This window comes from Leptonotus elevatus, chromosome 14 (assembly GCF_054856555.1).
Source record: "Leptonotus elevatus isolate MCC_2025b chromosome 14, RoL_Lele_1.0, whole genome shotgun sequence".
Lineage (NCBI taxonomy): Eukaryota > Metazoa > Chordata > Actinopteri > Syngnathiformes > Syngnathidae > Leptonotus > Leptonotus elevatus.
Genome location: NC_141252.1, coordinates 10,732,677 through 10,754,057, shown reverse-complemented (window position 1 = coordinate 10,754,057; position 21,381 = coordinate 10,732,677). Strand labels below are relative to the sequence as shown.

The window sequence follows — 21,381 nt, the reverse complement described above, 5'->3', positions numbered from 1 at the left end:
ATGGGGGTTGGGGTGGGGGGTGGGGGTGGGGGTGGGGGGGCAGCTGAGTCCTCAGGATGTTGCGCCACGGGATGTGAACTGGACACTGGCGTAGCAAAAACAGACTGTATTTTATATTGTTTAAGCTCTCTCCTCTGTGACTTGATGTTACATCGCCAAGCAAATACAAACAGCAACTTTTTATAAGTTAGAGCTGAGAAAAATATCGTAATTGTCAAAAATACAATCGCAGAAATGGCTTGTGAAAGTGTGCCACCTAGTGGCTGTCAGCAGCATAGGTGATGATAGTCTGATTAGGCATTTATGTTGCATTCCAGACTTTTGGCAAGTAGGACATTACCCCATGCGTAGTTTGCGAGGTCCAGCCACAATAAGCATATTTGTTATTTAGCAGATATATTTTACGTTCTCCCCTCTCAATTTAAATCGTTCCCAGGATGTTTTCTCCAGCTATTCCGGGTTGCTCTCACATTCCAAAAACATGCATTTTAGGTTCCTTAAAAACTAAATTGCATTTGTGTGAATGGCTCACGTGACAGACTATGCTTAGGTCAGGATCAGCAGTATAGAAAATAGATGAATGAATGAATAATATATCTACTCAGTGGTTTTGTTTGACGCCATACATTTAGTTGCTTTTCTTGTCTGTCATTTTCTTCCATATTTTGACGCAGGCGTCGGTTCATGCATTTTACATATCAAATATACAGTACATATGTACTGTTTACATTGTATGTTACTTAGACTAGGGATTTTACCAACATTTATAATTTTGTACTTTTTTACAATGTGTAAGCAAAATGCAATGTGTACCTTACCTCTTTAAGAATACTTTTTTTTTAATGAACATTTATTCAGCTTTGTAAATGTGTTGAGATGCTTGTGGTAAACGCAGCCATCTAGTGGCTGGATAGAGAAATACCAAATTAACCCACCACTATTCTTAACTCTTAAGTGAAGTAATCTTTGTTATATATTTATATAACACTTTAAGAATAAAATGACTGATATTGTTGCACATCAGTTTAAAAGTGCCATCATCATGTAATTAAAAACAAAAGTTTACTAAAGACAAGAATGTAATGTAATTTTAGAATAGTACCTTTATCAACAAATCAGGGGTGCCAAATTGTCAAGTTACATTTTTAAGTTCTTTGTTAAGGAGGTTAAAATTAGATCTTAAATATGTAATATTTTATAATTTTACATGTATTTTGCTCTCGTGATCTAGCTGATTACCGTAATTATAAATTTTCAAACAATAAATAAATACCTGGGCATATTTTATGTGTAAAATAGTTTATTTTACCAAACGTTTTAAAAATGTATCTACAATGAATAAATTACCTTAGACTAACCACAATTCGGTCGAGGGAAAATGGCAGCAAACATGACAGAATTTGATCATTTTAAAGAGCAGAGCAATTAAGTCGAATATGGCCCGCGGGCTACTTTGCCTACTTGTGACGTCATACTGCGTTCTGGTTGTAGCCATACACACATCCACATGTATTGTGCATGTCATACTTGACATTTTGCTTACCGCTGTTCAGACTTTCTCTTCAAATGTCAAACGTATAGGTATTTTGTCAAATGTGTTGTCTAACTGTATTATACTAAATCCACCACCAGGTCGGGCAACAGCACCAGATTAGCGTTTTTGAAGACTCCTGCCTGGTGGAATGCATCTATATAGCACCCTACATTTCTTTACTTTGAGCTCATTGGAGTTTCTTACCTCAGCAGCACAGTGGGTTGTAACAAGTCAGTGTAGACTATAACTTGCCCGAGATTCTCATTTAGCTCAGATGCTCAGTGAGGTTCTGGAAAGTTGTTGTGTACAGGTTGGAGACCAATAGCTCTGCTGTGGCGACTGTTTTTTTTTTTTGCGCAGTTTTTTTTTACACATGGGTGATAGTAACATGAACGCTCAGGAGGTTGATCCTCCCGTGGAATCGAAAGATCCAAACGAGGGAGCGCAGTCGTGCAGCATCCCGAACGGCGAGAGCGGTCCCGCACCCACGACTCGCGTGTACGGGAAGCGCTGGGCGATCGTGTTCCTGTTCAGCGCGTACTCGCTGAGCAACGCGTACCAGTGGATCCAATACGGCATCATCAGCAACATCATTGTCAAGTTCTATCAGGTGGACTATTTCGCCGTGGACTGGCTGTCCATGATCTACATGCTCACCTACATCCCCTTCATCTTCCCCGTCACCTGGCTGCTGGACCAGAAGGGTTTGCGCGTCACGGCGCTTCTGGCCAACGCGCTCAACTGCGTGGGGACGTGGACGAAAGTGGCCAGCGTCCGGCCCGGTCTCTTCTGGGTCACCATGCTGGGCCAGTTTGCGAGCTCCCTGGCTCAGGTGTTCATCCTCGGGATACCTTCTCGCTTGGCTTCCGTGTGGTTCGGCGCGCATGAGGTCTCCACCGCTTGCTCCATTGGAGTCTTTGGGAATCAGGTGAGTTCTGGTTTGGGCATCCATGCTGTTGGTCACGTCCGTGGTTTTCGGCTTTGTTGAGGACAAGCAAGGGAAGGGTAGGTGTGCTATTCCTTGTTCAGCATCTTATCTTGGGGGAAGAAGCTTCTCCTTAATCTGTGTTGGTCCTTTTTGTTTTGAAAAAATATCCAAGACATCTGATCAAATTGGATAATAATACTGATCATATACCGATGCCACCAGAGTGCTTTAAAGGTAGGTTATATATATATATGATCATATCATTTGTACATCAGGGCAGCTTTGGCTAAATGGTTAGTTGCCTGCCCCCGTGGGGACCTCGGTTCAAGACCTTACCCCTGCACATACAGCTGTAGAGCCCATGAGAAAGACAATACCCCAAAACATCCCCTGGTCGCTTAAGTAGCATTCATTGCGTGCCGTTACTGTGATGGGTCAAATGTAGAGGTTCAATTTCATCTATATGTGCATGCATGACTAATAAAGATAATTCCTATCGGATGTTTTACTTCCATTATCTGGGCTGGACTGGCCATTTGGCCGTGGGCATCAGCATTTTTTCCTCCTCTGATTAGTTCGGTTAGGTTAGACTCCTAAACTATTTGCAGACACGTCTGTTGTGATCCGCACACATTAATGCATTTAATAATCAGCAACTGGTGAATTTTATTCATTAAAAAAAAATGTTTTTGTCGAAATATTGGACCTGAACTGCTCTAGATTAGGAAAGTGGCACACTTGTATGTTGTTATATTGCATTTTTATATAGTAATGATGGGTTCTATAAATGCAATGTGATGGCATGAAGAATGGCATTGAGAAAGGTCACAATGGCCTGTGAAGAACTGGTCCAACATAGACGTATTTGGGGTCCTGTTGACATACAGTACACGTCCTAACTATGACCCTGATTTGCCTTGCAAGAGGAGGAACCTTTGTTGGTGAAGCAAGATACACAAGATACATACACATAGCCTGAAAATTGTCATCATTTTTTGGGGTTGATTATTTAATGTCATCTTGATTGACAATTTTTTCTTTTAATCTTGTTTTTAGTCACTATTACTTTGCCTCTGTAAATCACTGTCGCCCTGTGTATGAATGCTGCTTTACAAATGACCATTGTCAAAGAAGAGCATAAATCAGGGTTGTCGCCAGATTTCAAAGTAGCCATACAAACAGTATAAAAGCTAATCATTGGCTAGTGCAAAAACTAAAAATACTGTGGTGAAAGAAAAGCACAAATTCAAGTAGTCACTAACGCAAATCTGTCAGACTAGGTCATAAAAAGTTGTCAAACACACAACATATGCACAGGTGCTGCAAATTGGGCAAGTTCACTCCGGTAAATGCATTGTAGATACAAAAAAATGGAGCGTAAGAAAACCAAAGCGCTGCTCCGAAAAAAAATATCACTTTTGGCCTTATCACTTAAATGCTGCAAATTGAAAATAGAATTTCATAGAGGCCCTTCGAATTGTCATCACTTTGCTCCCCAAAACGGTGCCCCAGATGCCGATAGCAATTAAAAATCCATTTGGAGCGCGAGCTAAGAAAACATTGCGATTTGGACCTTAGCAAAACACGTGACTGCCAATACACATCCGTAGTCAGTGGGAGCGTTGTTTGTCTCCATAAATGCCAGAACCTGTTTGGGAGGAATCAGTCGTGACTTCTTCATGACAATTCACAACTCTTCCCACTCAGGGAGACCAAGTTACACAAGCGACCTCTTCCTCTTTTGCATCTACTGTACGAGCATCGCACTGGTGTGGCAGCAATACAGCGTCAACGCCTTCAAGCACTTTTTGGCAGTACCATGACTGTCAGCTGGCTCCCTTTGATTCACTTCCTCATCTACATCCTTCTCATTGTGCCTGTGGTGTGGCTGCTGGACAATTGGGGTCTCAAGGAAGTTGTTGTGGTGGGCTCCGCCGATCAATTGTATGGTTTTCTGTGACCTTTCTCGGCCATTTTATGTGTTTGGTAGGCAGTGTTTACATCATTGGCATCCCAACCAGACTTACTGTTTTTATGGTTTGGTTTTGGGCAACAAGGCATTATGGGAAACCAGGGGTGTCAGGCTGAAAATCATTTTCAAGTGTGTGTGGGCGAGAGAATGTGAGCTTTATTATACAGTACAGCTGTAAGAACTTAAAAAGTATCAAGATGCACATTTGAATCAGGTATGTAATCAAGGGCAGGATAAATGTAATTCCCCCTGAATTCTTCACCCCTCCAATACATTTTTGACAACTGAATGCTTCTGAAATTTGTGGGAACAGTTTTATTTTGTCCCAACATGACCCAGTGCACAAAACAAGGTCCATAAATAAAAAAAAATCAACTCTAGCAAAGGGCATGTGAACCAGGACCCTTCATGCATATTCATGTTATGACAGTGTATACTGTGTTTGAACACTTTGTTTAAAAAAAACAATACTCCCATGTCAAAGCCTGCTTCTTCACATTAATTTATATGCAGTATACAGAGTGAATAATAATAATAATAATAATAATAATAATAATAATAATAATAATAATAATAATTGTGTGCCAATAAAACCATAGTTTTGATTTTATAGCATTCATTCCTAGGGACATGTTATTATTATTATTTTTTTTAGATGTCTTTTAAGAATCTAGAAATTCAACCCCAGTTACGTATTTTTATTGATTTGTTTTTACTGTGTTTTCATCTGCAAGGGTAAAAGAGTTTCTGAAAATGACAGGTATTGAATTAATTTAAATTTAGGAGAGAAGTAGTGATACGAGATTTATTTATTTTTATTTTTATTTTTTATTTGTACTATATTCCACCAGATGGATAAATTTTACCACTGCTCACTGACTCGTTAAAGTTTTCAAATTTTCTGGTATGTAGCCTTAGGACTATTGAATCATTTATGTTATGAACGCAACCAACAACGATTACAGCGTTGAAAATATTCCTTTAGGGTTGACTGTCAAATGGGAAATGACGTGTTAATGTTTGCACAAGGTCGCCATCTTGTGCCCACTCGACGCTAGTGTAGTGTACAGTATATTAGGCTGAATGAAACAATACTGGCGCTCAAGGTAGGCTAACTGTCATTCATTTGATTCGAACATTTTGCAATGTTTTTAGGGCTACGGGGACGTGGTTAATGTGTTTATAGAGCTCGTGCTACTTTTACATTTACGCAACCTCCAGGAAATTTGATCTTACAGTAAGGCAGTTCAAACGGCAAGAGTTGAAGAACAAAATTTGACTGGCATAAGGTTAATGAGCGGACTATAGTTAATCCTCTCGTGACATGTAGCTCGGATTTTCATCACAGAGGAATGAGCTCACAACAAAAATAAGCCTCGACTGGCCGGCGAAGCGTCAAACTTGAGGTTGAAACTTTCCTACTTTACTTTGCTAGCTTGGGTGCGAGACCGTAAATGAAGTAAAACTGTAGCGTATCAACATCATAAGAACTTTATGCATGTCCGTCAGATTGACAAATTGGTCGTAGCTACACAAAACTACTGTAAAATATCATTTATTTCTTCAAATCGAGCACACTTTGTGACTTCACCGTCGCATACATTAAAGTAGAAAATACTGTGTGTGCGCGTGTGTGCCTTAGTACGTGCTAATTTTCCTCCAAATAGCTTCCGGATTAGTATCAAATGAAATGATACATCGATATAATCCGGTACAATAATTTGTTCAACCCATCTAACTAGTTACGAATCCGGTCAGACCAGAGAACACACCCTGCCTGCTCCAGGCGTTCCTCCTCGCTTTACGACTGAGCCACGTTCCTTATGGCGACGTAACTCGAATTTGTACGTAAAGGCCACTGGTCTTTCACCAGTAAATAGTCGGTAAATAGTTGAATGAAGAACATTTCTAGGCTATAAAAAAATAAGTAAGTAGATAAATATATAAATAAAAATGAGAAAGGTCAGAATGGATGGCTGATTAATTTTTATTTATTTATTTGTTTATTTTTAAAATGTGGCAGCATATTAGCAATTATGCCTTAAGGTTCCTCGGTTTGACTAGTTCAACATGGACCCAGCCCAAAGTAAGCTGCGACAGACTCCACTCACTACACCCATGACTTCAATGAGGACAAGTGTCATAGAAAGTACTGAGCATTTATTTACCTACAGGCTTTTATATATTTAAAAGCAGAGCACCATCCACCTTAATGAATCTCCAGTAAACTTGAACAAGAATAAAGATACTTTAGTCTTTGACCTTTCCTTTAACTTGTAACTGTCCATATTCTGATGAACTTGCAGTATGGGCCATTCTCTATCTGCATGTGTCATGTGCTGTGCTTTAGCAACGCAATTAAACCCCCAGACAAGTGAAGTCCTACAGTGTGAGAGTGAAGCAACCGAAAAGGAGGAGCTTGGCCTGTCCAATAAAAAAACACATAAAATGAAAACATTGACATGACCAAAGAGGTGGAATCTTGCGAGCTTTGACACCGTAGAGCAGAGCTTTCCAGTGCTACTCGTTGAAGACTCAACCTATAACCATCCATTTTGTGTAGTCCTTGTCCTCACCGGGTCGTGGGTGTGTTAGCCTATCTCAGCTGACTTTAGGCGAGAAGGTACACCTTCAACTGGTCGGCAGCCAATCGCATCTCAACCTAGAATTCCTGTTTTCAAAATCAGCAATGGAAATAAGCAGTCAAGTTTGCCCGAGGCTAACTTATTTTTTTTAGAAAAAAAAGTGCCGTACTGTACCTGTTGACTGGGTGCGGACTGTCAGGTAAATGGCCGCTGTGTTTACACATAAGAGGAGAACTGTTTGCTTTTCTCTCCAGCTGAATACCGAGGCCTGAAAGAGGAGAGGAGCAACATGAGCAGTCAGGAGGAACTCTGTCATGACTGGGTGGACAGCCATGATAGATCCTCTCCGTCGAGAAAAAACAGAGACAGTTACGGAGGGTTCAATCGCCATATCTCTCTGGGTGACGGCAGACTCATATCAGACTCGTCCGTCCAGGAAAGCGCGCAATTCTTCCCGCTCATGGAGACCAAACTCTACAAGCGACGTTGGCTCATGCTCTTCCTCTTTTGCATCTACTCCATGAGCAACGGCATGATGTGGTTGCAATACGGCATCATCAGCAACATCTTCAAGCGCTTTTACGGTATTGACGACCTGGCCATCGACTGGCTCTCTATGATTTATTTCTTTACCTACATCCCTCTCATCGGGCCCATCATCTGGCTGCTGGACAACCGAGGCCTCAGGGAACTCATCGTGGTGGGCTCCGCCTTCAATTGCATCGGCGCTTGGATCAAAACGAGCACGGCTCACCCGGACTCCTTTGCTGTGACCTTCCTCGGCCAGTTTGTGTGTTCAGTGGCGACTGTTTACATCCTCGGCATCCCGTCCAAGCTTTCTTCTCTGTGGTTTGGCCAGCAGGAGGTGTCCACCGCCTGTTCCATTGGCGTTCTGGGAAACCAGGTGCGTCCAGGTTCGCCTGTTTGGGTTTCAATAGCAATGGCAGCAGGCGGTCTATGGTGCTGTATGTGAGTGTGTGCGCGAGAGAAAGTGAGCTCTTAGTCGCTGGAATTTTTAGTTCCCCGTGAATTTTTAAAAAATCTTTTTACAGCTGTATGCTTCCAACTTTGTGGCAAGGACCTTTTCGATTCCAACCTGTCTGAGCCCAAGGTATGAAAGAACTTGAGAGCCAATGCGCATTTGACTATATTCCCTTGATTGACATCGTGGAACCAATTCTTTAGTTTCTTTTTATTTTCAAAAGGGACCTATGGTATCATTTGTCATCTTAAACATTGCGCCAAAATGTACATATGCACTAACCGCCCCCACGTAGAGTCATTTCAGTTCCCTTAAATTCTGAAATAAAGTACAAGACTTCATCTGCATTGGTGAAGGTGAAGATTTTGCAGTGAGAAATTTATTATTTATTTCATTTCAGCAAGACAAAAACAGACTTTTAGCTTATTCAAACCCAACAACGTATAAATACGCTTTTTAATACTTTGTCCTTAATTCTTCATAAAGTTTTTTTTTAATGCTTGAGCATACAGAAGGCTTTGATGCAGCTTCTGACCTGAAGAGGTCGCTTAAAGCAATTGTAGTTATTACCAAAAACGGCCAGCAGGGGGTAACAGAGTTGAAGAGCTCAACCAGGGCCATGTTGCAACAAGCTCTTTTTTCCCAAACCAACAGGTTTGTGAATAATGATGAAACTTAGCTATATTCTATTGCTAATCGCTGCTAAACGGAAACAGATCTAAATATACCTTCTTCTTTTTTTTCCTGATGAAAGAAGAGTATCTCATATTTCTTTTGGAAGGGTTCATGTTCTTATAGTAATAGAACACAATATTCTGTGGGCCTTGCTGGGAGTGAAGGGGGTTGCTTCAGTGAAAATGGCTGGGAGTGAATTAGTTAAGTGTGCTGTAATTCTTGAACCTTGGGGTATTGTGGCATGTCACATACATGCTATAAGGGCACTTGGGAAGAGTTTTAACTTGTGAATGTTTAAAAAACAACAACATTATATGTGTTTATTTTATATTTTGCGTTATAAGGTGTGTTTCCTGACTAAGCAAAGTAGCTGAGACTCAATCAACAGCACCTCTGCTTGTTGCAAATAGGTAGCGCATCAGTAGCTTCAAAATGCTAATTTAAAAAAAAATTCTTACTGATCAATGAATGGATTATGCACATCGCTGGCCCTGTTATGTTATTTATGTATCTTACGCTGATGGCTTCATTTGTATGGCGCAGGACAGGGCAGACAACATTTAAGGAGTTATACTCAATACATACAATATGGGACTATTTTAAATGTATGATTCATTTAATATGACTATTTTCGTGGATATTGACACATTCTGTGCTCCTATTTCTAACCATGTATGTATAGAGATCTTGTTCATATAAATGGAGATCCACAAAAGATGCCAAAAGCAAATGTTATTTGAAGTAACAAACACTGCATGCCGGTTATTGTCATGCATGTTTTTGTTTTTTGATTTAGTTTCACAGCACTGCAGAGATGGATGAAAGGATGCATTGTCATTGACATCCACATATCCCTATGCGTTTGCTTCCGTCCTATAAACAATATTAAACTTTAAAAAAAACAAAAAAAAACATCAAGTGTATATTTATTTGTACATCCATCTGAAATGTTTTGAGTGAAAAACTCCCAGCAAGATAAAAGTGGATCGTGTGTATATACATATATAAGGGATCAGAATGCTTTGACGATGCAGCGCAAACAGGTTACAGGCCAAAAGAAACTTGGGTGTCGTCGAGAATGAATTCATTATGTTTGAAAAAATCTGCTGAGAGACATAGAGGCCCTTCTCTTCGCATTTTGTTCAGAAGAAATTGTTAAAAATTCGATATAGGTAGAATATAATTCAAGAGGTAACAAATGCCTTTTCTAAGTATTCTTTTTTTTTCTTTCTTTTTTTTTTTAATGTGTTGCTTCTCGCCTGCAGATGGGAATTGCTATTGGGTTTCTCATCCCCCCTATCCTCGTGCCGAATGTCGACGATGTGGAGGAGCTGGCACACCACATTAAGATCATGTTCTACATCAGTGCCGGCGTGGCCACCATCGTTTTCATTCTTGTGGTCATCGGTAAGTAGACCTGTCCAGGATTTTTGCCATTCAATTTCAATGGTCATATTGGAAATGACAACAGAATATTGTCCTTAAGAATTTATTTTTTTGGACAATAATACTGCTGGATTTGATATGTGGTGCTGCTCAGACAACATTGCCCAGCGTCCATGGTCGCAGTAACTGAATCGTGCACCTATTTGATGGATGTGCTCTGACACAATGCTAAGCACAAGCAGGGGCTCAAGTTACGTAATTGTTGTATGAACTCAACTTCCCACTCCAACTCAGTGAAGATCTGGGAAGTCCATGACAGTCGGCCTCCCCGCTGATCTTGTTTATTTTAACTCATTCACTGCCATTGACGGCTATATACGTCAAAAATTCAATTGAACTATTTCTGTTAGTTTCACATTTTTTCCCAATTTTGTTAACAAGAGTATGGAAACCTATAATTTTTTTTATTGTACATTTAGAACAATTAAAATTTTTAATCGTCTGACATCCCTAATTTTTAATAATCTTTTCTTTTTTAATTAGGGGCATCAGGCGATTAATTTTTTAAATTGTTAATAATCACATGACTTCAATAGTTAACTCACGATTAATCACAAATTTTATATCTGTTCTAAATGTACAATAACAATTTTTTTCTAGGTTTTCATACTCTTGTTAACAAAAGTGAGAAAAAAAGTGAAACTAATAAAAATAATTCAAATTAATTTTTGATGTCAATGGCAGGGAATGAGTTAATTTAGTAGTAGTATTTCACATAGCTTAGCAGGATGAACCATTTTTCGAGAACGGAATTATAAATTGCACAATGTTTTATTTGAAGTCATACTTGTGTATCTATCGTGTATATCTACACTGTGTGTAAGTCTGGTAATAGCAGTTCCCTTTTTAACTGTCACCAGTTCATATAGGACTATTAGAATCTCATACGTTTTTTTATAGACGATAGCAATTGCAAAAACAACAAAGAGGAAGACAATGACACTTTTTAACTACCGGTAAATGCACTCAACAAATATAATAGTGTTTGATTTGTGAGAATAATCGGAGAGTTAAATTGTCTTTTTGGGTTAGTGACAGATATCCATAGTTGTCATCGCCGTTCCGTCATTTTATCATGACGCAATAATGTCAAAGCATTTTTATGCACCTTAAGGCGTTAGTGTCTCATTAGTCTGTCACCTCCGTTTGTACCTCTGTTCCTTGTTCGATGCACAGTTAGCATCCAATTGATTTCATTGATTTAGGTTGGTTATCTCAGTCAAACCATTCATCTTTGAATGTCCCGCGATTCGATTCCGATTTTTGGGTCTACCATTCGATTCACAATAGATTTTCGATTAAGGCCGATTTTTTATTCGAAATGATTTGATTGACAATGATTTTTGCTTCAATCTATACATGTGCAAGGAATTGTAATGATCTACTCCAGTCTGACTCGCTAATGCTAATTAGCGCGCTACTTGCGGCACTTTTATCACTCAAAAGAACAGCTCCACACTGCAAAAAAACAACTTTTATTAGAATAACTTGATCGTGACTTTTTCCTTGTACTCTCTAATGTGGCTACAACTTAACAGTGTATTAGACCACGTGGAACCACACTGCCCCTCAGTGGCCAAACTGGGTACAACATGAACAGCGCTCCAAATAAAGGCACACACAGACAAAGGCAAGACAGTATAAAATAAAATCGATTTTGGGACATTTAAAATCAATTCTGAATCATACTAAATGAGAATCGATTTTTTTTTGCACACCCTAGTCAAAACCTGTAAAAAAGTACATTATATGCCTCCATTGTGTTTCTAGTGTTCCAAGAGAAACCAGAGCTCCCTCCAACACAGGCGCAGGCTCAGGCCAGGTGCATCCCTCCAGAGAGCTATTCCTATCTGGCCTCAATTCAAAGGCTGCTGCGCAACAAGCCCTTCATGCTACTGGTGATCAGCTATGGTGAGGTCCTGTCTATCTCTTAGACATGCTTGAAAAAACAGCTACACTTTTTGTTTCTCAATCTGTGCCTTGTTTTACGTGCCAAAGGACAGTCTATTAGGTGCAGCAGATGTTCCACACACAATTGTGTGCCTACTTATTTTCTATTTTAGAGTGAAAATCACACATGCTATGGCATACAGCCATACAGGCTATCCTGTAATCAGCTTACTTTTGCGAGTAAATATTAAATGGCGTGCGATGATATGGGTGTCATGTCATATTTTATCAGCTGGTGTATTGTAATAAAACTTATACTTCTGGGCTTGTGAAACTTAAATCTATAGTTATGATGTTGTTACATTCTGATATCACTCAAAACAATTCTTTTTTTTCCTTCTTTTTTTTCCCGTAGGACTAAATGTTGGCTGTTTTTATGCTGTGTCCACGCTTCTGAACCGAATGATCATTGAACACTATCCAGTAAGTGTCACGCTACTGCTGTCACCAATGCTTTATTTCATGGTAATCGGGCTTTTAGTTTCTATTCTGTGCTGTTTTTTGGCAGCAAGATGAGCTTGACAGAATCGTAGCTAAGACCACTGCTGAGATCTTTAGACAATTTAATGCAGAGTGCAAAATGTAACGAATGTCTAAAAATAATGTTCTTCTCAGGGTGAGGAGATGAATGCGGGTCGGATTGGGCTGACCATTGTCATTGCAGGCATGGTGGGATCGCTCATTTGTGGAATTTGGCTGGACAAGACTAAAACCTACAAGTATGTTCTCTGAAATGTTGTGTTTACTATTGCAGGTATGTATTTAGTTGTATTACCAAGTTGTGCATCGAGTCGTCATTACGTTGTTTTTTTCTGATTTTGCAAAACAAAACACAACTCAGATCATTTTTACGTTTGTCATTGTTAAACTTTGTTAAATTAAAAAATGCTTCAAGTTAGCAGTTTCACCTCTTTGGATGGTGCGTGCCAGTTTGTTACCCGTTGATACTTTGCTATGATGTGACATAAATGAAAAAAGAAATAAAAATACATTTGAATCAATAAATAATGCTTAAAAGAAATGACTATCATCCTTATATGTGGCATGGACAAATAGGACACTTAAAATGACAATAACATAATATTAAAACATTTGAAATGTTTTTTATTAAAACATTGTCATTTTGTTCGGAAGCGTATTGCATTTACTTGGGAAAAAAAACAAATTTTGGGGGGGAGCTTTGTTTTTTGGAGTATTTTATTTGTATTTTCTGTTTTTCTGAATATTTTTTTCTGTCAAAAAAATATTCCGAAAAACAGGCTGAAAAAAAATATTCAGAAAAATAGGGAAAACAAATATTTGTTAAAAAACAGGGAAAAAAATTATGTAAAAAAAATAAACTGAAAAAAATATTTTTAAAAACTGGAAAATAATTATTCCCCCCCAAAAAAACGGAAAAAAATTATGTCGAAAAACAGAGCTGGTGTTGTGTGTTTTTATTTTTTTATTTTATTTTTTTACCTCTGAACTCCAAGTGACTCCAGACATGCCAATGCTAACATGCCAATATTGTTTGAGAAAGTTTGCACTAAGCAGAAAGATTTCCAAGTAGAAATTAAGTTAATTCTCAGTTGTCGTGTACATTATTGTCATTGCCATATTACATCAATATTTGACGGCAAGACGTTTAAATGGACCAAAAAAATGAGGAAAAAAAGGATATTATTTTGAGAATATAACTTTGACACCAAAAACATTGTCATCTGTTTTATGGTTTATTTGATTAAAGTGCATATGTAGTAGCAAAAGCACATAAAAGTAAGAGGTTGTGTGCTATTTGCTGTAGTCTCCTTCCGTGGATATTTAGAATGATGTGGTCGCAGGGAGCTGAACCAAGAGAAGTCTGTGCAAGTAGAATTGTAGACTGAGTTTTTGTTCTGATGTCCAACTCTGCTTATCTAAACTGACAGACGAGTCTAGTGTTGTCCTGCCATGCGTCAGCCCAGGGGTTGTTCTTTCCTGCACTAAAATTCCGACCTACGTGTGCATTTTAAAAGGCCATCATTTTGATCTACAGTGATCGTTGTATCTGTTTCTGTTAATCTATTCTTTTATCTATCTAATGACTTGATAAATGCCTTGGATTCCTCACATGTCGGTTGGATGCTCAGCTGTCAAGACACACCAATGTTGTCTTAAAGTCTGTGTGAGAGAGTCAGAGGATGACGCTATTTTAACAAAACCAGTATTTTACGCATGGTTGTACAAAAAACTGCTAGACCAGAATAAGCCTGTTTGTGCAGATGGACCTTGCTTTGACAATAGGTCAATTCAGGGTTTGTTTTGTCAGTCTTTGTGGGAAATTACCTTTAATTAAAGTTAAATCCAAGTGTGTATAAGATTTATTTTCCCTAGTTGGATATTTTCAAGATACACTAGGCATTAAAAATCAATATAAATAGTAGGGGTGATTCTCATAAGAATCGCGATTCTCATTTAGTACGATTCAGAATCGATTTTAAATGTCCCAAAATCGATTTTATTTAAATTATTTTATACTGTCTTCCCTTTGTTTGTGTGTGCCTTTATTGGGAGCACTGTTGTACCCGATTTGGCCACTGAGGGGCAGTGTGGTTCCACGCGGTCTGATACACTGTTAAGTTGTAGCCACATTGGAGAGTAGAAGGAAAAAGTCACGATCAAGTTATTCCAATAAAAGTTGTTTTTTTGCAGTGTGGAGCCGTTCTTTTGAGTGTTAAAAGTGCCGCGAGTAGCGCGCTAATTAGCATTAGCGAGTCAGACTGGAGTAGATCATTACAATTCCTTGCACATCTATAGATTGAAGCAAAAATCATTGTCAATCAAATCATTTGGAATCAAATATCTTTCTCAATCGAAAATCGATTCAGAATCGAATCGCAGACCCAAAAATCGGAATCAAATCGAATCGTGAGACATTCAAAGATTCCCACCCCTAATAAATAGTGTAAAAATTGCAGGTGTTGACATGAAACAGTTCACATTATATACACGGCTAACATTTGAAAAAAGACAGAGGTCATCCGGTTTTCTTTTAAGTGGTTTTATGGAAGTACGCTTGAGGATTGAGGTCTTCTGAGCAGCTTTTGCATAAAAAATATAAGCCAGCTCACAAGACTCAGATCTACATTTTTGTCAAATCTGATTAAACTGGATTTCTAGAAAAAAAAAAAAAAGATTTAAAAAAAAAAAAGATTTGCTTTTCTAAACCCTAAATATTCACTCTCCCCTCTCATCAGGCAGACCACGCTGGCCGTGTATGTGCTCTCCCTGATCGGGATGCTGGTGTACGCCTCGACACTCAACCTGGGCCATCTGTGGGTGGTGTTTGTCACAGCTGGAGTTTTAGGGTGGGTAATTATTAGACGGCAAGCAAATGTTACACATCAAGGTCGATTACGTGGGATTCGTCTAAATGTGTGGTCTATTGTGTTTATTTTGAATGTGCTAATATTTGCTAATTGCAACGATAACACATAAACCTATTTTTAATTCCATTCACATTCCGATGCTTTACATATGGCAAACTATCACCATGAGCGGTCGCTTCTGATTTTTAATTCAACCAAACCTTTAGTTTAGCCAGTATTTGCATTGAATATTCTGGGAAAAAAACTATTACTTGTTGATATCCAAATAATCAAATTTTTATGCAGATTTCTCGCATAACATTTTATTTATCTTCAGAATTTTTTTTCCTGTTTAAACTTGTAGTCTTTTCATAATTCCTGGTTTTACATGAGCGTTATAAAGTGAGCGTCTACGTGTTTCTGCAGCTTCTTCATGACTGGTTACCTTCCTTTGGGTTTTGAGTTTGCAGTAGAGCTCACCTACCCAGAATCAGAGGGAACTTCATCTGGTCTCCTCAACTGTTCAGCTCAGGTCGACAGCTCATTTTTTTTTGTTTGCAACAAGTTAGCACATTAAAAAAAACAACTCACCAATCTGATTACATTTCAGATCTTTGGAATCATCTTCACCATCGCCCAGGGAAAGATTATTGACAAATGGGGCACTTTGTCAGGAAACATTTTCCTGTGTATATTCCTTTTGATAGGGGCTATAATGACTGGTAAGGAAATATTTCGAAACAATGACTAACACTAACTCACGGAGAATTTAAATCTCCTTTTACAGGCCACTTGGTCGCATATTCCAAGGGATAAGGTTGCCATCTAGTGGTAGAATTAAAACACTGATTCATCTCTTTTTATTCCACTTACCCATATATTGTTAAAGAAGTGTATAAGAAAATATATGGAGACGCGCATCTCCTCACTTTTTTTGTCTGTATCACAGGATTCATTAAGTCCGACCTCCGGAGGCAAAAAGCCAACCAACAGACCGCTGGGCAATTCGCCAGTGTAAGTACATCGGCGACGGCGTCTTCACATCCCGGTAGAGGGATCGCGCCCGACGCCATCTTTGTATTTTGCGCTGCTGCACGCATGAATGAATGCAGGCTGACTGCACTGCTCTCTCGCCATGCTCAGAACAAACCTGGCCTTCGCTTTGTCCGGCATTTCCGCTACTAGTTTTTAAAGCTAACATCACGTGCCAATTTTGGTTCAAAATTCTCCAAAATGCACTTTTTATACTTTCAAGTTGTGGCAACCTCAGCATGAGAGGTCTCTGCTACACAAACTTTTTTGTTTGCGTTTCACTGTAATATAAAACACCACATATTAACTTGAAGTCAAAAGTAATCAGACGAGTGTCGCATTACAGTGTTCCCCTGCATTTTTGTGATTCGCTACTTGTAAATTCACCTGTTTGCAGATTCAACCTATCCCCTGTTATTTGCTGGAAAAACTCACCTGTTGTTTGCGCTCAGGTCGAAAGCACTGTCTAATAGAGAAGTGGTGCTTTTCTGTCATTTTCTTTTTTTTAAAGGCGCAGGCGTCAATTACTTGCACATTTTCGCTATTCAGGGGAGCAAATGACTGCCTATGTAATAATTCATTTGAAGTATTTCAGTGAAACAGCAAACAAAATCTAAAACTTGCTTTTCAAAATCACTTTTGAATTCCTCGCTGTCATTTTCAAAAGCAATTTTTCATATGTTGTTGTCATATTCAAAATAACCTCTACTTTTCTTTTGAATGCCCTTTAAATGCGAATGCGCAAAAAAATGCAAAGTAAAAAATGCAATCCTGCGCACACACACACACACAGCTTGATTTATCTTAGTTTGTGCTTGTTAAACAGTGGATTGAATACTCAAAACCAAACAATACTGATAAGTTCAAGTCAAGTATTTGGGTGTGCAGGGGATTCTGGGTTTAGATCTTTGCCAGTGCTAGTGGGTTGCATGCAGGGTTCTTACGGGCCCCTCTCAAGTACATGACACCCAAGCTATTATTCCAGCCTGCAGGCTCAGAGTCATCGATTCAGGACGACGGGGGCACGTCATGCAGCAGCCCCTGGCAGCGGCAGTCCTGACATAAACTTACAAGTTCGCTAAAAACCAAAACACACCTGCCAAGGTAGGGACACGCTCTCTTGAATAATTAACTCCCCACCAACACAAATGCTTAGGTATCTTATTGTCGATGTAAAGCTCGCTTGTTTCATTATTTTAGCCATTCCACTCAAAAATCATGAATACATTTAACTCTTTCAATAATTGGTTATGTATTGTACATCATGAAAAATAGTAAAACTAACATTTGTACATTTAAAATGTTTATTTTATACATTAGAAATATAATGTGAGCACCCATTTTTTAATGGTTAATTATAATTAAAGTAATCATAAAAATACATAAAAAATTGAGAATGACTTACGGTAATATTTATGTCGAAGTCTGATAAAACTTTGAAAACATGTAAATTTCTTTTGGATAAGCGCTATAAATATAACATGTATTATTGCATTATTTCATTAATGCAATACAGTAAAAAATATTTCATAATACAATACAGTAAACTATTTTAGATACAAATGTCAATTTTTTTTTTTTTTACTCATCTACAAATTTTGTGAGTTTAAATGACCGAGCCATCTGGCCCTTTTAAAGATCAAATATTAACAATTAGCACAATCGTGTGCACTCCTCACCATTAAACAGTTTGGTTGTTGTCTTCTGTTTACACTCAGTTAAGATTATGTTAAAATGTGAATAAAGTTTTTTTTTTTTTTTTTTTAACAGAACTAATTAAATTGCTGCCCATTATTTCCTGTTGGCGGAAGAACTATTTAAAAAATGCTTTATTTTCAACTTTGGAGGTTTTACTGTTCAGGGTGCAAGTATTTTGCAACCGATTGGGAGCAGCATGTTGGCAAAAAAATTCTATTATAAGTAGCGTGGCTCTGGTTTCTTTGGCTCGAGGCGCCCTTTCCAGTGGCTATCTTTAAAACAGCAGTGCTATAACAACAATACAAGTTGGACTGAGCCCAGTTTGCATTTCACAGATGATGATGATTATATTTTTAGTGTTTCCTATTCATGAATTGTTGGTGTAAAGGGGCTCACATCCTTTTTCAATGTATATAGTGATTATAGTTATTTTCTGTTTTACCAGGACATGACCACTGTTCGAGATGAAAGCCTTCCGACCCTAGAAATCCAGAAAGGAAAGTTTTAAAGATGAATACATGAAGAAGTAGCCGCGATGCATTCCGCTGTGAAAGCCTTGGCGAGAAGCAATAATGTGAAACTGTTGTGCCACGAGGACAGCAACACACACACACACGCACACACACACACACACACACACACACACACACACACACACACACACACACACACACACACACACACACGGACCCCAAAACAAGCACGAGAAGTCAGTCATGCACGAGAACAATGCACTTAGAATCTTAATGTCTTTACCATTCATTGTTTGCAGCGTGACCTTTTCGTGTTCTCTTACCTCGGACCTTTCAAACTAGTGATCTACTACTATTACTACTACACAACAACTACTACAGTACTTCTGTCAATGATCAATACTGTAACTACTTTTAAGTTTTATTTTGAAAAACATTTCATTTAAGTACTGTTTTTTTTTTTGAAGATGAACAGGACTGCGATGTGTTTTCCTGTCATGGCAGCTGATTTTCTGCCTGTCATTCCAGATCACGTGGTAGTATTACCTCTGAATTCTACTGAATGCAATAACAGTTGATGCTGTGCGTCTTATGTATACTTTGGAAGGTCAGTTCCCCCCCCCCCCCCCCACACCATCTGGGTCATTTTGGAAGACAAGGAGGCGAATCAAATCGATCATTTTGCACAAAAACAACAAATATTTTATTAATTTAAAAATAGACTTTGCTTGTATACTCATTACAGAGACATATATAGTTTGTGATGAACATGTTTCACTCTATATGTTGTGGCTTTTATTGTTGTGGTTTCTCTTTTACAGAACATGTGATTGTTTGGAGGTGCTAATTTATCATGTTATGGAATTTTAGGACAGTTAACAAAGCTGTGAAGATCTGACAATCCTTTGATATATCAAACATGAAATAAATTCTTCTTCTAGGGGACCTCATATGCTGTAACTTGACTGGAGTTCAATATTTTGTATGACACTAAAGTCTAACATGAATGAGGGGGCTCAGTGGAGTTACTGTTCCATTGTTAAATAAATAAATCTTGTGTTTTCCAATCTTAGGACGTGTTGAGAGCATGGGAATTCACGTGTAGGGTTTGGAAAAAGGTTGATTCACTGTAGGAAATACTGTAAAATGACATCTGGGGAAGCAGCACCCCACAATCAATCCAAACACGTCTGATGGACTCTCAGACATTCAGTTCCGTTTCTTCTTCTGCGCTCCTACTTCCTCTGCAGTCTCTGGAAAACACTGGAATCCAATCAGCATTGCTATGATTGAGAAACCTGGGAAAAAACAAATGGCGCAATTACATCAAGCTACAGGCTCTGTTCAATATTTACAAATGAGCAAAAAAAGAACACTTACTGGCCACAATAAGAGGTGCCATGACCCCGATGGCGAGAGGTGCAGTTTTATAGATGAAGGCCTCTGACAGAAAATGACCAAGCGCTAGGACAAATGTCCACAAAGTGATGTGATACAACCTGGCAACGACACGCAATGTGATAACGTAATGGAGGTCAATCACGGAAATGCGTTAATCGTTAATGCAATACATAATAAACACACTATCTTACGTTCTGTTCTGTATATCAATGGCACAGGCGCAGCGAATGATGGATGACAGCAGCGTCCAAATGCCAAATGTCCGAGCTTGAAGGCCATTGACTGAATACAAGTATAGACAAATATGCTCATTTACAAAGAAATTAGCATTGTACAATTGTTTTTTATTGATTAAAAAATAATGCTATCCCCACTATCATAGGTGGAAATATTTTGGAGCTGGGTTTTTTTTCTGGAAAAGGTACAGGGCAACTTGTCATATGATGTGAAATATTGGATGAAAACCTCATTTTATTTGCAAAGTTCACTGAAGATAAGTCGTGAGAGTCTTCTAGCCTGACAATGACCCAAAACATACTGCCAGGTCAGCGGAAGTCTCATCACTGTGCTTGCAACACCAAATAGTGTTAAAATACTCATTTCCCTCTGTTTATTTGGGTTAATGAATAATACATAAACAACATCAATCATCAATCAAAATTGCTCACCAAACTCAGGCGTGCCGGTATAAAGCTTCTCCGAGAGGAAGCTGTGATCTTTGAAGCTTTGCACGGTGTTTCCCATCGCGATGACGGACACCATCACGAGCCAGCTCCGCAGGACGTTTAGGAAGCGACTCATCTCTTCTGTAGCTCCTACAGGGTAGAAATACAGGTAATTGCAATCCATGCAAGTGCATGTATCTGCTCATGTTGCAAAGAGGCCGCTAGATGTGTTACCTGTCAAGTGTTTTAACTGAACGCAGGGATACTGTACCTGTTTATCTGACAAAGAAGACTAATGTCGCCGTAAACCTCAAACAAAGTGAAATGGCATTAATGGTGACATTTCCGAGCGGCGTTCATCAGACATCAACGTAAAATGTCATACATGAGGCGAAAAAACATTGTGATAATCTCTTTCACGCGAACCAGGTAGTAGCCAATGACTAACCTGACAGAATGGTTCTATCCAGTCGTACCACTGAAATGATTGGTCGGATTGAGCCTTGGGGTTTCGCCTACTTTTATTTTTATCCAATCGTATTTAAGAGATTCAAGAACATGCGTGTGGTTGGTTGTAATAAACAAAGAGTTGCTATGAAAAACAAGAGAGTAATCCTCGAAGACATTAATTATTGTTCAGTCGAATACACTCGTCGCAACATATTGTTATATGAGTTATTGGTCTATAATCCTAAAAATGTGGTTTCATAC

General features: G+C 38.7%; 2 protein-coding genes across 7 annotated transcripts; one reads left to right on the top strand and one right to left on the bottom strand.

Annotated features, from left to right (window-relative positions):
* Positions 1 to 1,710: 1,710 nt before the first annotated feature.
* On the top strand, positions 1,711 to 19,564 carry flvcr2a (FLVCR choline and putative heme transporter 2a). 5 transcript variants are annotated; one of them, XM_086094230.1, is made up of 12 exons: positions 5,477 to 5,540; positions 7,274 to 7,923; positions 9,942 to 10,083; positions 11,893 to 12,033; positions 12,428 to 12,495; positions 12,688 to 12,791; positions 15,291 to 15,401; positions 15,828 to 15,933; positions 16,012 to 16,123; positions 16,351 to 16,415; positions 17,419 to 17,537; positions 18,577 to 19,564. In XM_086094230.1, exons 2-11 carry the CDS (start codon positions 7,309 to 7,311, stop codon positions 17,491 to 17,493), a joined length of 1,539 nt encoding a protein of 512 aa, XP_085950356.1. In that variant the 5' UTR covers positions 5,477 to 5,540; positions 7,274 to 7,308; the 3' UTR covers positions 17,494 to 17,537; positions 18,577 to 19,564. The 5 variants fall into 5 exon arrangements, 4 of the variants coding, with proteins under 4 accessions (XP_085950355.1, XP_085950356.1, XP_085950357.1 ...); XR_015097018.1 differs by having other exon boundaries at positions 16,351 to 17,537; positions 18,577 to 18,612; XM_086094231.1 differs by lacking the exon at positions 17,419 to 17,537.
* erg28 (ergosterol biosynthesis 28 homolog) lies at positions 19,288 to 21,122 on the bottom strand. Of its 2 annotated transcripts, none has more exons than XM_086094248.1 (5): positions 20,905 to 21,122; positions 20,674 to 20,820; positions 20,197 to 20,287; positions 19,985 to 20,103; positions 19,288 to 19,902 (listed from the first exon to the last, which is right to left on the bottom strand). In XM_086094248.1, the coding sequence occupies exons 2-5, from the start codon at positions 20,804 to 20,806 to the stop codon at positions 19,814 to 19,816; spliced, it is 432 nt and encodes a 143-aa protein (XP_085950374.1). In that variant the 5' UTR covers positions 20,807 to 20,820; positions 20,905 to 21,122; the 3' UTR covers positions 19,288 to 19,813. The 2 variants fall into 2 exon arrangements, with proteins under 2 accessions (XP_085950374.1, XP_085950373.1); XM_086094247.1 differs by having other exon boundaries at positions 19,294 to 19,902; positions 20,942 to 21,122.
* Positions 21,123 to 21,381: the final 259 nt, after the last annotated feature.

Coding starts and splice junctions, on each gene's coding strand:
- erg28 (XM_086094248.1), bottom strand. CDS start 20,806: ATGAGTCGCTTCCTAAACGTCCTGCGGAGCTGGCTCGTGATGGTGTCC. Junction 20,288..20,673: donor TACCGGCACGCCTGAGTTTG/GTGAGCAATTTT, acceptor ACTTGTATTCAG/TCAATGGCCTTCAAGCTCGG. Junction 20,104..20,196: donor ATTGATATACAGAACAGAAC/GTAAGATAGTGT, acceptor TGTCGTTGCCAG/GTTGTATCACATCACTTTGT.
- flvcr2a (XM_086094228.1), top strand. CDS start 7,309: ATGAGCAGTCAGGAGGAACTCTGTCATGACTGGGTGGACAGCCATGAT. Junction 7,924..9,941: donor TTGGCGTTCTGGGAAACCAG/GTGCGTCCAGGT, acceptor TCTCGCCTGCAG/ATGGGAATTGCTATTGGGTT. Junction 12,792..15,290: donor GACAAGACTAAAACCTACAA/GTATGTTCTCTG, acceptor CCCTCTCATCAG/GCAGACCACGCTGGCCGTGT.